Raw genomic sequence first — 14,257 nt, forward strand, 5'->3', positions numbered from 1 at the left:
TTTACTTTAAAAATGCGTAAATGTTGTCATGAGAGTATATTATTATTATTATTATTATTATTATTATTATTATTATTATTATTATTATTATTATTATATTTAATCTTCTTAATATTTGAAAGTTAGTACTTATTATTAGGTAAGTCATTTATTTATCATACAAATGTGGTTAGTCCTCACCATCTCCCACAAATTTGTTAAAAAATTCTTGTGCCGTCATTTTCTCTCACTCTCTCTCTCTCTCTCTCTCTCTCTCTCTCTTATCTCAGAGAGAGAGAGAGAGAGAAAATACCACTCACTTTCCTTCTAGTGTATGCAAAGCCCGTGAGGTACAAGCTTTGTAGTTGGTTAAAACCCCACCCTTCCTGCCAATAGCATGTCGTCAAGGAGGGTGAGAGTGGGAGGAGGGGGTTGTTACAAGTTGTCAATGGCTACTCTCAGTCCTTCCGGCCAATAGCGTATCGTCATGGAGAGAGGGTGTTGCTACAAACTCTGTTATTGGCTACTTCTAATCCCTTGAGCCGACATTGTGTCATCATTAAGCCTATGTCAAAGCAATAAAAAAATTGTAACACAACCAATGTTGGAATTTTAGTATATTTCTATGTTTATATACAGTAGTCCATATTTCTTTGAAGGGTATATGCTGTACAAAGAGAGAGAGAGAGAGAGATATGGGCAGTTGGCCTTACTTAAATCTCAAGAGTGGAGTTATTCGAGAGAGAGAGAGAGAGAGAGAGAGAGAGAGAGAGAGAGAGAGAGAGAGAGAGAGAGAGAGAGAGAGAGAGAGAGAGAGAGAGAGAGATAGATATGGGCAGTTGGCCTTAAATCTCAAAAGTGAAATTATTCTTGAGAGATATGGGCAGTTGGCCTTACTTAAATCTCAAAAGAAGGAAATTATTCTTGAATTGTTTGGAGAGAGAGAGAGAGAGAGAGAGGTTGAAAGAAGTGATTATATGGGTAAGCAGTTTTGTGATTTCACAGGATTTTAATTTAAAATTTTATCAACACTTTGCTGTGGTTACCTTAATATTAATATTTGAAAATTAGTAAATAATTTTTTATCATAAAAAATGTATTTAGTCATGAAAATGAAATAAGAATCAGTAATTAGTGAATATTGCTCTATGAAAAAAATTGGTGAATGCGTTGGACCAAGTCATCCAAAATATTACCGTCAAGAATCATAGGAAAACCATACTTTTAATCCTCTGAGTGTCTTGAAAACAATGAATCCTGCATTTTTATTGAGTTTTTCATAAAAAAAACCCTCTAAATATTGACCATTCTGCCGGTTTGGATGCATATTTCTTCCGTTCGGATTGGCGTTGTTTGAAATACCGTCAAGAATCGTAAGAAAACCTTACTTTTAATCCTTTGGGTGTCTTGAAAACAATGAATCCTGCATTTTTATTGAGTTTCTCATTAAAAAAAAAAACTCCAAATATTGACCATTCTGCCATGTTGGATGTATATTTTTTCCGATCAGCTTCGGACTGGTGTTGTCTGAAATTACATCGAAAATCGTAAGAAAACCTTACTTTTAAGCCTTTGGGTGTCTTGAAAACAATGTATCCTGCATTTATATTGACTTTTTCAAAAAAACTAAAGTCCAAAATTTGACCATTTTGTCATTCTGGAGCCATATTTCTTCCGTCGGATCGGTGTTATCAGTGTCGTAAACCTGGAACATGCATTGTAACCCAGGAAACAATTTTTTTATTAATATATTTGAAAAGTGTAAATTCGGAATGTCGTAAGCCAAGCCCGTCATAACCTGGAGACTGTCTGTATATATACTTACCCAGTAATTACTTACCTAAGAGTTTCTGCTCGAATGGCAGCTTAAATTTTGAAATTCTTAGTAGCGAATCTTTTGTTTTGCATAGGTGATAAGACCCTGCCCATTTTTGGGGGTAAGACAGAGGAACAACTAAGCCAATAGATCAATTTGTGTATGCTGAAATGTCCATGTGCAGGGAGGAGGGTGGGCTTCATCCGTAATTACTGGGTAAGTATATATAAAACTTTATTTTATCATAAAAATGTCATTTTTATATAAGCAACTTACCCAGCAATTACTTAGCTGATTCCACATTGGAAGGTGGTCGGAAATCGTGCACAGTAAAATAACATTCTGCATATGAAAAGTAATGAACTGAAATAGGCTAGCATTGAGACTGTGCTTGTTGTTTCCTTAACTGGTGAGAGAGCTGCACAGATAATTACTGCTTCTGGCTGGTGCTCATCTCAACCTGTAGAGACATGGCGGTATAGCCAGAGTTGTCTCTATTGAAGTGGGCTACTCTGCAGCGAAGGAGTACTCTGAAGGCTGACAGAATATACAGCAGGAACTTTGTGATGAAGGTCAATACCGAAGGCCAACAAAGCTCAGACAATTGTCCCTGCCCAGGCCACAGTACCAAAACACAATAAAAACCAACAACATAATCACCTACACCATAAAAATAAAACATGACCAACACCCAGAACTCGACACCACGAACAAGGCGAAGAGCTAAATACATATAAAGGGATACTTCCTGCACTTCCTCACCCATTGCTACGCCAGCTACGGACGTCGGTCCTAAGGTACTGCAGTTTTCGTAAACAGTTTCCATATCCTGCAGGTAGTGCATCGCAAACACCAACTTGCTTCTCCAGTACGCTGCTTGTAGAATGGAGGATAAGGAAAGATTGTGCTTGAAAGTTACTGATGTAATGACTGCCCTTACATCATAAGCTTTAACTTTCAAGACTTTTAAAGTCATTTTCCTCCACTTGGGAGTGAGATTCAATAATAAGACCCCTCAAGAAGAGGGAAATGGCATTCTTAGATAAAGGTCTAGAGGGATTTTTAACCGAGCACCACAAATTAGAAAATTGCCCTCGGTTTGGTGCAGGTAGTACCTGAGGGCTCTCACTAGGCATAGGCTCTTAATGGTGAAAGAACAAGGCCAAGGGTGTGAAGGGTTCTTGTTCTTCGCTAAAAAACTTAATAAGAGGGAACAAACTGCATCTCCATTCGAAAAGTCGATCCTCCTGTTGATCGCTTGAAGCTCACTTACTCTCTTCGCAGTGGCCAGCGCTACAAGAAAAATAGTTTTCTTAGTCAAATTCCTTAGTGAGGAAGAGCACATAGGTTCAAAGCACTCACTAGATAACCACTTAAGTACCACATCTAGATTCCAAGGGAAATTCTCCTCCTTTCTAGATCTGGTGCTATCCAACGACTTAATAAAGTCCGAAATATCTTGATTGGAAGAAATGTTGAGGCTTCTTTGACTGAAAACAGAGCTGAGCATCACTCTGTAACCTTTTATGGTGGAAGATCATCTTCCTAGTGAAGACCAAGTGCAGAAGAAAGTCCGCTATTTGAGGGATAGACGTCTGAGAAGATGAAACACCGTTTCTACTGTACCAGATACTAAAAAACTTTGACTTTTCCTGGTAGAGCTTGTTGGACGAGTCATGTCTATACTTGGCAATGGCCTCCACTGTCGATTGTGAAAATCCTTTCCCTTGGACAAGTCTACTGACAGTCGAAAACCTGTCAGGGCCAGAGTGGATAGGCCTTGGTGGAATATCCTGCAGTCCGGTTGTCTGAGAAGACTTGGAATAGCAGGGAGGAGCCTTGGAAAGTCTATGAGGAGATCCAGAAGGTCTGGAAACCATTTCTTTTGTGGCCAAAGGGTGCCACCAGAGTCATCTGTATGTTGTTGTGAGAGTGGAACTTCTTGAGAACTTCCCTTATCATCCCGAAGGGAGGAAAAGCGTAGAGGTACAAATTTGACCAATCTTGGATCATCACATCTGTTGCCCATGAGAGAGGGTCCAGGACAGGGGAGCAGAAAAAAGAGACAGTGATTCCCCATCAACTCCATGGGTTGGAGCAAACCCGATGGTCTAACTTCCATTCCGTCGGAAGGACCTGATTCCGGCGACTCAATTTGTCCGCCAGGACATTACATTTGCCTTGGATAAACCTTGTGACTAATTGGGCTCGGTTCTGATCTGCCCAGCACAACAGATCTCCCGCTATCTCGCACAGAGAGAACGAGTGAGTTCCCCCTTGGTGTTTTATGTAGGCCAAGGCTGTGGTGTTGTCTGCATGCACCGTGATCGTCTTGTTGCAGACTTCTGTTGCAAAATGTCTGACTCCCAGGTGAACAGCCTTCAACTCTCGAAGGTTGATATCAAACTGTTTCTCTTCATGGACCACCTTCCCAGGACTTCTTGGTTCCTGAGAGCGCTCCCCAATCTAGATCAGATGCGTCAGAAAAGAAGTCTAGGTTGGGGCGCACTGGAGAAGAGATTTCCCCTCCGTCAATCTTTCTTCAGACCTCCACCAATGCGGGTCCTCCTTTATCTCTGCTGTGATTGGAAAGAAGTAAAGATCTTGATGTACTTTCCGATCCCAGCAGGCTCTCAGGTGAAACTGTAGTGGCCTCATGTGCAGTCTCCTCGGCCTTACAAACTGCACCAATGAGGCCAGTGTGCCTAGAAGACTCATCCACTGAGTTGCTGAGCACGAACGAAGGCCGAGAAACAGGTTGACCGTCCTTAAACAGTCCTCCACTCTCTTGGGGTCGGCGAAGCCTGAAAACTCCGAGAGTCTATCCGAATCCACAAATAGAGAATTCTCTGAGTAGGAGTTAGTTGTGATTTCTGGTGATTCAACAAAAGTCCTAATTCTTGAGTCATGCAAATCATTTTCTGTAAGTTGTCCATGCATCGTTCCTTCATGGGAGAGTGAAGTAGCTAGTCGTCTAAATAGAGTGAGATCTTCACCCCTGTTAGATGAAGCCAATCTGCCAGGGGAGTGAGTACCCTCGTAAAAACCTGTGAGGCAGTTGAGAGGCCGAAACAGAGTGCTCTGAACTGATAAACTAGATCCATGAAAACAAACTTGAGGTACTTTCTTGAATCCTCATGAATAGGGATATGAAAGTACGCATCTTGCATGTCTCCGCATCTTGCATGTCTAGGGAGATCATCCAATCCCCCTGACAGATGGATGCAAGTACCGACTGTGTTGTCTCCATACTGAATTTTGTCTTTATGAAGGCATTCAAAGTATTCACGTGAAGCACCGGTCTCCACCCCCTGAAGACTTGGGCACTGTGCAGAGCCGTATGTAAAACCCCTTCAACTCGGAGTTCCTGACTAGTACTATGGCCTTCTGCTGATGAGAGGGGAACTCTGAAAGGGCCAAATACCTCTCTGATCCTTCGGAGTAGACTGTCAGTGCGACAGAAGTGTTGGTCAAGGGAGGCCTCTCCCTGAAGGGGATGGAATATCCCTTCTTGAGTACTTTGACCACCCACTGGTCTACCTCTCTCAAGCTCCATCTCTCCCAGAAGAGAAGGAGCCTTGCACCCACTGGGGCATGGAGGATTGGGTTCTCACTTGCGGGCTGATGGTTTAGTTGATGACTTCTTGATGGTTCGGGGTGTGAACCTAACTGATCCCCTGGGCCTGGACTGAGATCTCTGCCTAGATCTCTGCTTGCCCCCATGAAAGGGCCTCAACTGCAGAGGAGAAGTCCTGGTGGGTACAGTGGTCCAATCTTTCTGATGCTTTGTCAGCTGTGTCAGGAGATTCTTATGCAGACTGGAAGCAATCTCACTAGTGGTCATCTGCGGGAAAAGATGATGCTTGTCTAGCGGAGAAAATAAAAGCTCTGATTTTTGAGATGTTGTCACACCCTTTGACGTAAAGGAACCCATAGTTCCCTTTTCTTTAGCACACCCATCACATATAGGGAAGCAATTTCCTGTGAACTGTCTCTGACTGCTTTGTCAGCTCAGGAGAGAAAACCAAGAAGTTCCGAGGAGCAGTCAGTCAGAAGTGATGGATCCTGAACTTTCATGGCAAGAGCACCTAAACACCAGTCCATAAAGTTTAAAACTTCAAAAGTCTTAAAAAGACTTCTCAGAAGGTGGTCCATCTCTTGTGCCAAAAAGAATACCTTTGCTGAGTCAAGAGCGGATCTGCATCCTGCTTCAATAAGACCAGAGAAGTTCCCCTGGGAGGAGGCAGCCACTCCCAGGGAAGGAGCTTCTCCAGAAGCATAGGATAAGTATTGAAACCTAGAAAGATGAGAAGGAGGAACACTAAAGCAAGCCTTCCCCTGCTCCCTCTTCTCAGAAAGCCCAGTTCTCCACTTCACAAAGGGCCTTCTTTGACGAGGACGAGAGAACCAATTTAGGGAGTCCGGCAGTGTCCGAAGACTGACTGCTCATCATAGAGGATGAAGGCAGGGACGAAGGAGTTGCAGGAGAGAAGAACTCCGAGAGATTCTGAAGTAGAAACCTCAGAAGGGATGAGTAAGTTGCCGGAGAAGCTTGGTCAAAATCCTCTTCTTCTGATGAAACAGGAGACGAGAGGATCTGATGGAGGTGCCTTAGCAGTCTATGGTCTATGCAGTTGTAGAATGCTATCCAACTTGCGTTGAAGAGGAGCCAAAGCTGGATCCAAACTCAAGGCTGATGGACAATTCGTTGCCGAACTGGACGAGCTGGTGCTTGAAGCTTGAAAGCAGACGTCAAAACACTGGTTGGTTCCCCAAGGCACTGGCAGCAGCAGGAGGAGTAGATGCACATCACCGTGTCAGAGCTCTAGAGCAAGTGGATGTGTCAGGGAACTCAGGCGCTTCACGAAGCTTGGGTGCGTCAGGGCGTTTAGCTGCTTCAGGGCATTCAACCAAAGTAGGTGTTCAGGTAATACATGGCACTCGGCCGCTACTGGGCTCTCATCGTATGAAAAGTGCTCATCAAGTACAGGGTGCTTGGATGAATCTGGGTGCTTAGATGAAGAACTTTGTTGTTCACTAGAAGCAGGGTGCTTGGAGCCTGAAAGGAAACACTTCTTAGATGAAGAGGAGTGACTGTATACTCGTTCCTGGCGCCCAGGAGAGGAGAAGCGCTTAGGACTGTCCTACTTACTGCAAGAAGGCTGAGGACTGAGAGGAGGCTCCCTCAGCCTTTTGCAGGACAAACAGCCACCTCCTCCGCTAACACTTCCTTATGGATAAGTTCTTGTTGAACTTATCCATAAGGACACACGTCGATGCCCCTAATTGGTCCACTATACTGTACCTACCACCATATTTAATCTCTGATCAAATTTATTTTCCATGCTGGCGAAGCAATTGGGCTTGGAAGTGGGGGAGCCAGGAGAAGGAGTAGGTGGTCTAGGAGCATGGACTGATACAGTGGATACAGGAATAATAGGGGGAGATCTAGCAGGAATATCTACATCACTTGATTTAAGAGTCATCTGACTAACTAATTTCTCGCCGGCTTTAGTGGCTGCTATCCTCTTGCAATCTCTCTCCAATTTATTTAAATGAGACGCCAAGGTCTTCCATTTATGTTCGTCCCAATCCCTGCATTCATCGCAAGTCAGGTTAACGGTACAAACTTGCCCTCTGCAATTTGTGCACAGGGTATGCTAGTCGCAAGTCATTTTGTTAAACGGGTATATCAGCCTTTGCTGCAATATGGGAAACTAGAAGAGCTAGTGTTGGACATACTAAGCTAATAGTCAAAATCAATAAAACAGTCTAAATCAGGAAAAAAACAATGCCGAAAGGCTACCATACAAAAAATACTTCACTGGATGGAAAGAAACAAATGTCAAAATTAAGCTGCTTAGTCAACGCCGTGTGTGTGTGTGGACGATACAAGCAGCAGAAACAAATTGATCTATTGGCTTAGTTGTTCCTCTGTCTTACCCCGAAAGTGGGCAGGGTCTTGTCACCTATGTAAAACAAAAGAATCGCTACTTTGAATTTCAAAATTTAAGTTGCCATTTGAGTAGAAACTCTTAGCTAAGTAATTACTGGGTAAGTTACTTATATAAAAATAAAATTTAGATTTATACACCATTCAAAATTTAACATTTTTTCCATGCTTTGAAAGTTATGAACTAAACTTTTCCTATGGGGAGAGGAAATATAGAAAATAGGAATTCATCAAAGAATGAGTGAAATCAAGAATGTAGAAATAAGTAGGAGTATTTTACGAGTATGAACTTGTATTCTCGTGATAGAAGAATACTGTACATGGTCTTTAATCACAAGGATACTTGGGATAAGCAGGGAAGGGGTTAAAGGAACAGTGTCTTCTTCCTTGCATTCTGTTCTTTGCAAGTACTGTAGTTCATGCAGCAGCCATATTCAAGAAAATAAAGAGGAATTGATGGCTTTGAACATGTGACCCTGTCTGGTTGTATCTCTGAATGTGCTCAACTTGAATGTTTGTAAGTAGGGTGGTGACAGTAATGTGTCTGCTTTATGTGCAAATGCTTCTGGTAGCCATCGTTCCCAACCAGTCGTAGTTGGACTTGATGAGCAACCTGGATCCTGCATGGTTTGATGGATAGTCTCCCAGTTATTTGGTAGCATTTAGCGAAGGCTTTGTTCACTTCAAAGATCATCTCTGATTGATTCCCTACCCATTTTTTTAAGAAGGTTATTTGTCATCAGACTCAGGACCTTGACATTGCTAGATGTTGGGTGAAGGCCTAGCTTCTCATTGACAATGCACCTGTGCATCCTGCTGCAACCTAGATAGTTAGTGACAGAGGATGCATTAGGGTCATATGCATCCCTTGTAATACAACTGCATTTATACAGCTGACGGACCGAGGTGTTGTTATTGCAATGAAATGGCTATACTGGAGGTAGTTCCTTGTAGAGGCAATGGTGGTGTTTTGAGGATGAGGAGAAGGACCAAGGCTTGGATACATTGGGGCGGGGGGAAGGACTCTCAAGAATCTTTGAAAGTACTTGCTGAAGTCTGCCACCTACAGCTTGCAGGTGCTTTGAAGGATGTCACCTTGCAGACCTTTGAGCATGCAGAGCACTGTACAGTATCCTGTATGGGGAAGGAGGCCTGAATGACTTCCAAGGGGCTTCAATGTCAATGACTTTCATGCCTGGCTAGTGAAGCAAGATAAAAATGCTCACAAAGATGATGTACGAGAGGGACTGGATAATCCTGGCTTTCAGCTGATGTCTGACAATGAGATAGCCGTTGCAGTTGCCACTGGTAAGGTGGAAGAGGAAGCCCCTGAAGACAACGAAGACACTGATGATAGTTCTAACTCACACCCAACCCCAACCTAATAGGAGATGCGGGGGATCATGGATGAGTTCATAGAGCTGATGAAGAACCCCAACAATGACAGCAGCTGTTTTGCCAATGCTTTGGAGTTTGCTGAGGGAGCTTGAGAAGTGTGGCAGGTGGTGATTGTGAAGCAAAATCATCATTCTTTTTTTCAAAGTACCCCAACAATCTTCAGACCCTGACCCCCACACACCCAAGCCCATTGTCATCCACTTCATCAGTAACCCAGTCATTCATCTTGGAAATACAAGCAAACACTTTGGTAATTTTTGTTGACTTGCGAGGTTCTTCCAGCCTGGATGTGATGTATCTCTACTGCATTTTGAAGATTCTGGAGAGAGTTTATAAGCATATACAATACTGTGTAGTGACAAAATACATAAGAAAAAATACAAACTGTTTTACAGTTGTAGAGTATTTTTTTTCACTGTATCCGGGAATTTCCAATATCTGCAAGAGCTTTGGGCATTTAATGTTGGTGATCAAGGGCATACTAATGTTTCAAGTAATGTTAGAACTGACAGTACAAGACTTATACACTTAGACACTACTGTTATGTTATTAATTATTGCAAAAGTATCATATTTTAAGGACACTACTGTTATGTTATTAATTATTGCAAAAGTATCATATTTTAAAGACACTACTGTTATGTTATAATTATTGCAAAAGTATTATATTTTAAAGACACTACTGTTATGTTATTAATTATTGGAAAAGTATCATATTTTACTCAACATCTAGACAAAACAAAACATTAATGTCAGTCCTGTAGTATCAATACATATACTGTATTGAAAAAAAAATTAGATTACTGTAGTCATTTATGGAGAGTACACAATGTAACTGTTATTGTTAAAGTATTTGCTTTGAGTATTGAATACAACATGATTTTTTCCACAAGCATATACAGTAATGACATGCATGAGCTGTGTTGTTAGCATGTGAAAGACTTTTATGGTCGGTTAAAAATTGACTTAAGATAGCCTTTATTTTATTATTTTTATTGAAAATGGTATTAAAGTGAAATAATATTTCCCAAAGAAATGATTGTAGTTTAGCACTTATCAAATTCCATAATACCGAAGTATTGAAGAGAATTCATCAATAAATGTAAACAATACTCATAGTGGTTTGTACAGAAATCCAGGGACAAATACCCTTCATTAATCATGCTCCGTCTGAATCCATCTCTTTTTCCTACTCCCAGGAAATCACTTGGTAAGCAAGCATACAACATTCAACTCTTCATGCTGGGGTAACTCACTGAGTAGGGTTTTCATGCATGTTGAGTGATTATTGTAAGTTAAGGGTTAGTGCTTTTCAGGCCATAGTACAAAGGAAGGAAATGCGCATAAATGAGGGATTACTACTTGAAATTTAACCACCATTAACAAGGGGATTTGAATTTAGAAATTTGTCTAATATGCTCAAAGAAAAAAGGAAATAAAGAGTGGTTTGGGCTATGAAACAATTAGCTGTTAGTCAAGCAAGAGTTGACTTGACATTAATTCAACAGGTATCATGTATAACATACACACCGATTTATTAAGATAGTTAAAGATTTTGGAAGATACAAACCATCCTTTAATGTACAGTACCTCTATGTATAATACTCGTACTGACATGTAAAAGGTACAGAATTAAGACAGCTGCCTATATGCCAATTAGTCACTGTTTTAGTTTTTCTCAAAAGATGAAGACATTAGTAAAAATGTACTTGAGAGTCTCAGTATTGTTATTAAAAATCTGAGATCTTATGAAAGTTAAGAACATTGAGGATAAAGTATAAAGCTTTTTTGAGTGTAAATCTTAATCTATTGTTAATAATATATTTAAAATCCATAAGCATTACAAAGATTACTGTCATCAGCATCATTCCCTCTGATGATGAGGACAGTAGTCCTTTTGAAGTTTATTGTATATCAAGATTTACATTCAAGAAAAGGACCTTATCCTCATCTTATAAAGGATGGGATTATTCTTCATAGTCTTTAAGAAAATTATTAGAAAGGGTGAGGTAAGAAGGCTATGAAGACTGCAGAATTGTTTCCATGAAGTGACTCTGATTTCATTTTAGAGGAGCAAAGTGGGGGATGTGTTCAGCGTGTTGGTGATGCTGGTGGTGGTGAATATAGAATCAACATGTTCAATGCCTTCAAAGCACTCACCCATGCTCTCGTTGACAACGTTGTACAAGACAGATTTGGTTCGAAGGCTGCACGCATTTTCAGGTAAAGTACATTAGATTTTTAGTGTGAAATCTGATTGTTTAATTTAAAGTATATGTGAACTAGTCCTGCAGTAAAAGAAATTGCTTAAGATAAACTGTAAGAGATTCTTTGTTTTTCATTATGAAGATTGATTCGGCATCACCATATGATGGAGCAAGACCAGATTGGGGAAATGAGCATGATTGATAAGAAAGAGGCAAACATCTTGACTTACAAATTACTCCATGATAACTTCCTCAGAATCCATGAACTTCGAAAGACTTTAGCTCCTTCACCTGCAAATAAGAGCATTTTTCTATTTCATGTTGACATGACAGCTGTAAGTAATATATTTCTGTTGTTATCAAAGAAGTATTCAATATCTTTATTTGCATCTTTTACTGAATTATTATTAATCTTTATTTGCATCTTTTGTTGAATTATTATTATATGAATAATGATTTTGTTGAGTAAAAAAGCCACAATAATGTAATTGATAAACTGTATTTTTCAAGATACAAAAAAACATACAAAAAAGGGATAAAAACAAGGGAGCTTTCAACCGTTTGCGCAACGGTCCTCTTCAGCCAACTGAATAAAAATACTGTACTTGTTTTTCTTAAAAAGACACAATGAAAAGAATTTTCATGACAGTCAATCCAGGAAAACATCAAACAATCTTTCAGTGTGGACTTATCAGTTATGTAATGGCTGTTTCCCTGCATCTGTGGGCCAACCGTTGTGATCATCTTAACAGCTGTTGCTCGATTGTACAGTGCTCATTACTGGTGACTAGGTGGTTCGTGGGTAGAGAACAACTTTCAGCATCGGTGCCTGTTGCATCTCTCCCCGCACAGGTTGTCGAAGTGGCAGTTGTCGCAGAAACAACAGGCACCGGTGCTGAAAGTTGTTTTCCACCCACGAACCACCTAGTCACCAGTAATGAGCACTGTATGATCGAGTGACAGCCGTTAAGATCACAACGGTTGGCCCACAGATACGGGGAAACAGTCATTACATAACTGCTAAGTCCACACCAAAAGATTGTTCGATGTTTTCCTGGATTTACTGTCACAAAAATTCTTTTCAGTGTGTCTTTTTAAGAAAAGCAAGTATTTTTATTCATTTGGCTGAAAAGGACCGTTGCGCAAACAGTCGAAAGCTCCCGTGTTTTTATCCCTTTTTTGTATCAGTTACATTATTGTATCTTTTTTACTCATTATTTTCGGCCACAATATAGTGATGCACCACAGAAAATGAATTTGTTATATAGAAATTTATTCTTGGCATTGCTGCCAATATTTTTTCTAGCCCTTTTAAAATATGTAAATTATTTCCAGTTTTTTTTTTTTATTATGTGAATAGGTTACTTTAAAAGTAATAGTGGTAAAGATGCATTGCCTCTCAGATCCAGGATTTTCTGGATCTGGAAGGGTAGAGGAAAAGTCAGTTAATGATGTGTATTTTTTCATTATTCTGTGATAATATAACAAGTTTTGGTGTAGGAAAAAAACTTATTTTTGGTAGCTGCTGTTTGTCCTCAATGGAGTACAGTCTCGTAGTCCCCCCCTGGGCGGATTCGTGGGAAACTTTTAATCAGTCGCACAGCACCTCTCAGAAGCACATCATTCCACCGGCCTACCTCTCGAACTCAACTTGCCCGAAGAATGGACTGCCGAGCAAGCCTACGTGCACCCACTGTAAGAAGGTGGGGCACGCTGAAGCTGAGTGCTGATACAAACTCGGCACTAATAAGCAGCCTACCACTACCGGCCAGAACTCCTCTCCCGATTCTTCCGCTCAGCCCTCTCCTCCAACAGTTACTGCAGGCCCCCGAGCCCATCCAAGAGGCCCGTGCAAATCCTGTGGTGCTGCCAGCCACTACAATGCTGGATCCCCGGCCTGTCCACATCATGTCCCCACCACAAAATTTGTCAACCTTATTAGCACCTCATTCTCTGCGGCCGATCCGCACCGGATCCTTTACCCCGAGAGACTGGAAACCCAGTTCATCTCGGTGGCCCCTCTTCAGAGCACTAGCCTGCCTGTGACCCTTCCGGTCACAGTAGACACTGCGGCAGACATTAGCCTGATCGCCAGGGCCCAAGTGCCAGCCGGTGCCATGGTTGACGAAAAAACCTGGTGGGAAATGAAGTGGATAGAGGACCACACCATTACCGTTCCCACGGTCCAGCTCCAGGTTACGACACCTTGGGGCACGCTACCCCACCGCCTTGGCGTGGTGGGTGGAATTCGGCCTGGAGTGGCCTTCTTGTTGGGTCGGGATCTTCTCTGGGGAAGCCCGTTACCAACGCCACTTCGCAGCCACGTTACCTCCTCCACGGAGGCCCCGTCTGTAGAACCCAATAAAGACAAAACCCCACCTTCCGCCCACCGAAGTGGTCAGCGGAAGGGACACAAACCAAACCATTCTAGGCCTAGCCCTCTCCAGTCGCAAAGGGCTGGCCCACAAAGAGGTCCTCCCTCTCCCTGAAGAGATATTCAGGAGGAGCAGTACCGCTGCAGGACGTGCAAGCGGACAGGCCACTCCACAAATTGGGAGGGCTGCCCAAGTAAGCAACGCCCAGCGGACGCCCCCGAACAAGACTCTCATAGAGGCCACGATCTCCTGCTGGGGCAGGAATCTCTGCCGCAGCGAAGTTCAAGTCGTCTGCAAGGTATGATACCTCCGGACCCTATGTCAGGCATGCCTGGCCCTCAACTGCTGCCAGTGCCACTTGCGAGCACTGAGCAGTGCCACGCTCCGTCCGTCATGGACGTTGAGCTATCACTTGAAAAGGCCCCTATGCCGGGTCTAAATCATGAGGCGAATCCTCCTCCGGGAGATTCAGGATTCCCCATGCCTTTGATCATCGTAACAGGAGAGCCTCCAGCACCCGAGACTTCTTC

The 14,257-nt window shown here is 42.1% G+C and overlaps 1 protein-coding gene across 2 annotated transcripts in view; it reads left to right on the forward strand.

Moving 5' to 3' along the window:
• Positions 1 to 14,257, forward strand: part of Polr3C (RNA polymerase III subunit C) — an 86,295-nt gene that overhangs the window by 61,349 nt on the left and 10,689 nt on the right. For both annotated transcript variants that reach the window (XM_067129887.1, XM_067129888.1), the window contains exons 7-8: positions 11,215 to 11,368; positions 11,495 to 11,687. In XM_067129887.1, the coding sequence (XP_066985988.1) occupies positions 11,215 to 11,368; positions 11,495 to 11,687 (347 nt within the window). The remainder of the gene's footprint in view (positions 1 to 11,214; positions 11,369 to 11,494; positions 11,688 to 14,257) is intronic.

The sequence above is a fragment of the Macrobrachium rosenbergii genome, chromosome 28, assembly GCF_040412425.1.
Source record: "Macrobrachium rosenbergii isolate ZJJX-2024 chromosome 28, ASM4041242v1, whole genome shotgun sequence".
NCBI lineage: Eukaryota > Metazoa > Arthropoda > Malacostraca > Decapoda > Palaemonidae > Macrobrachium > Macrobrachium rosenbergii.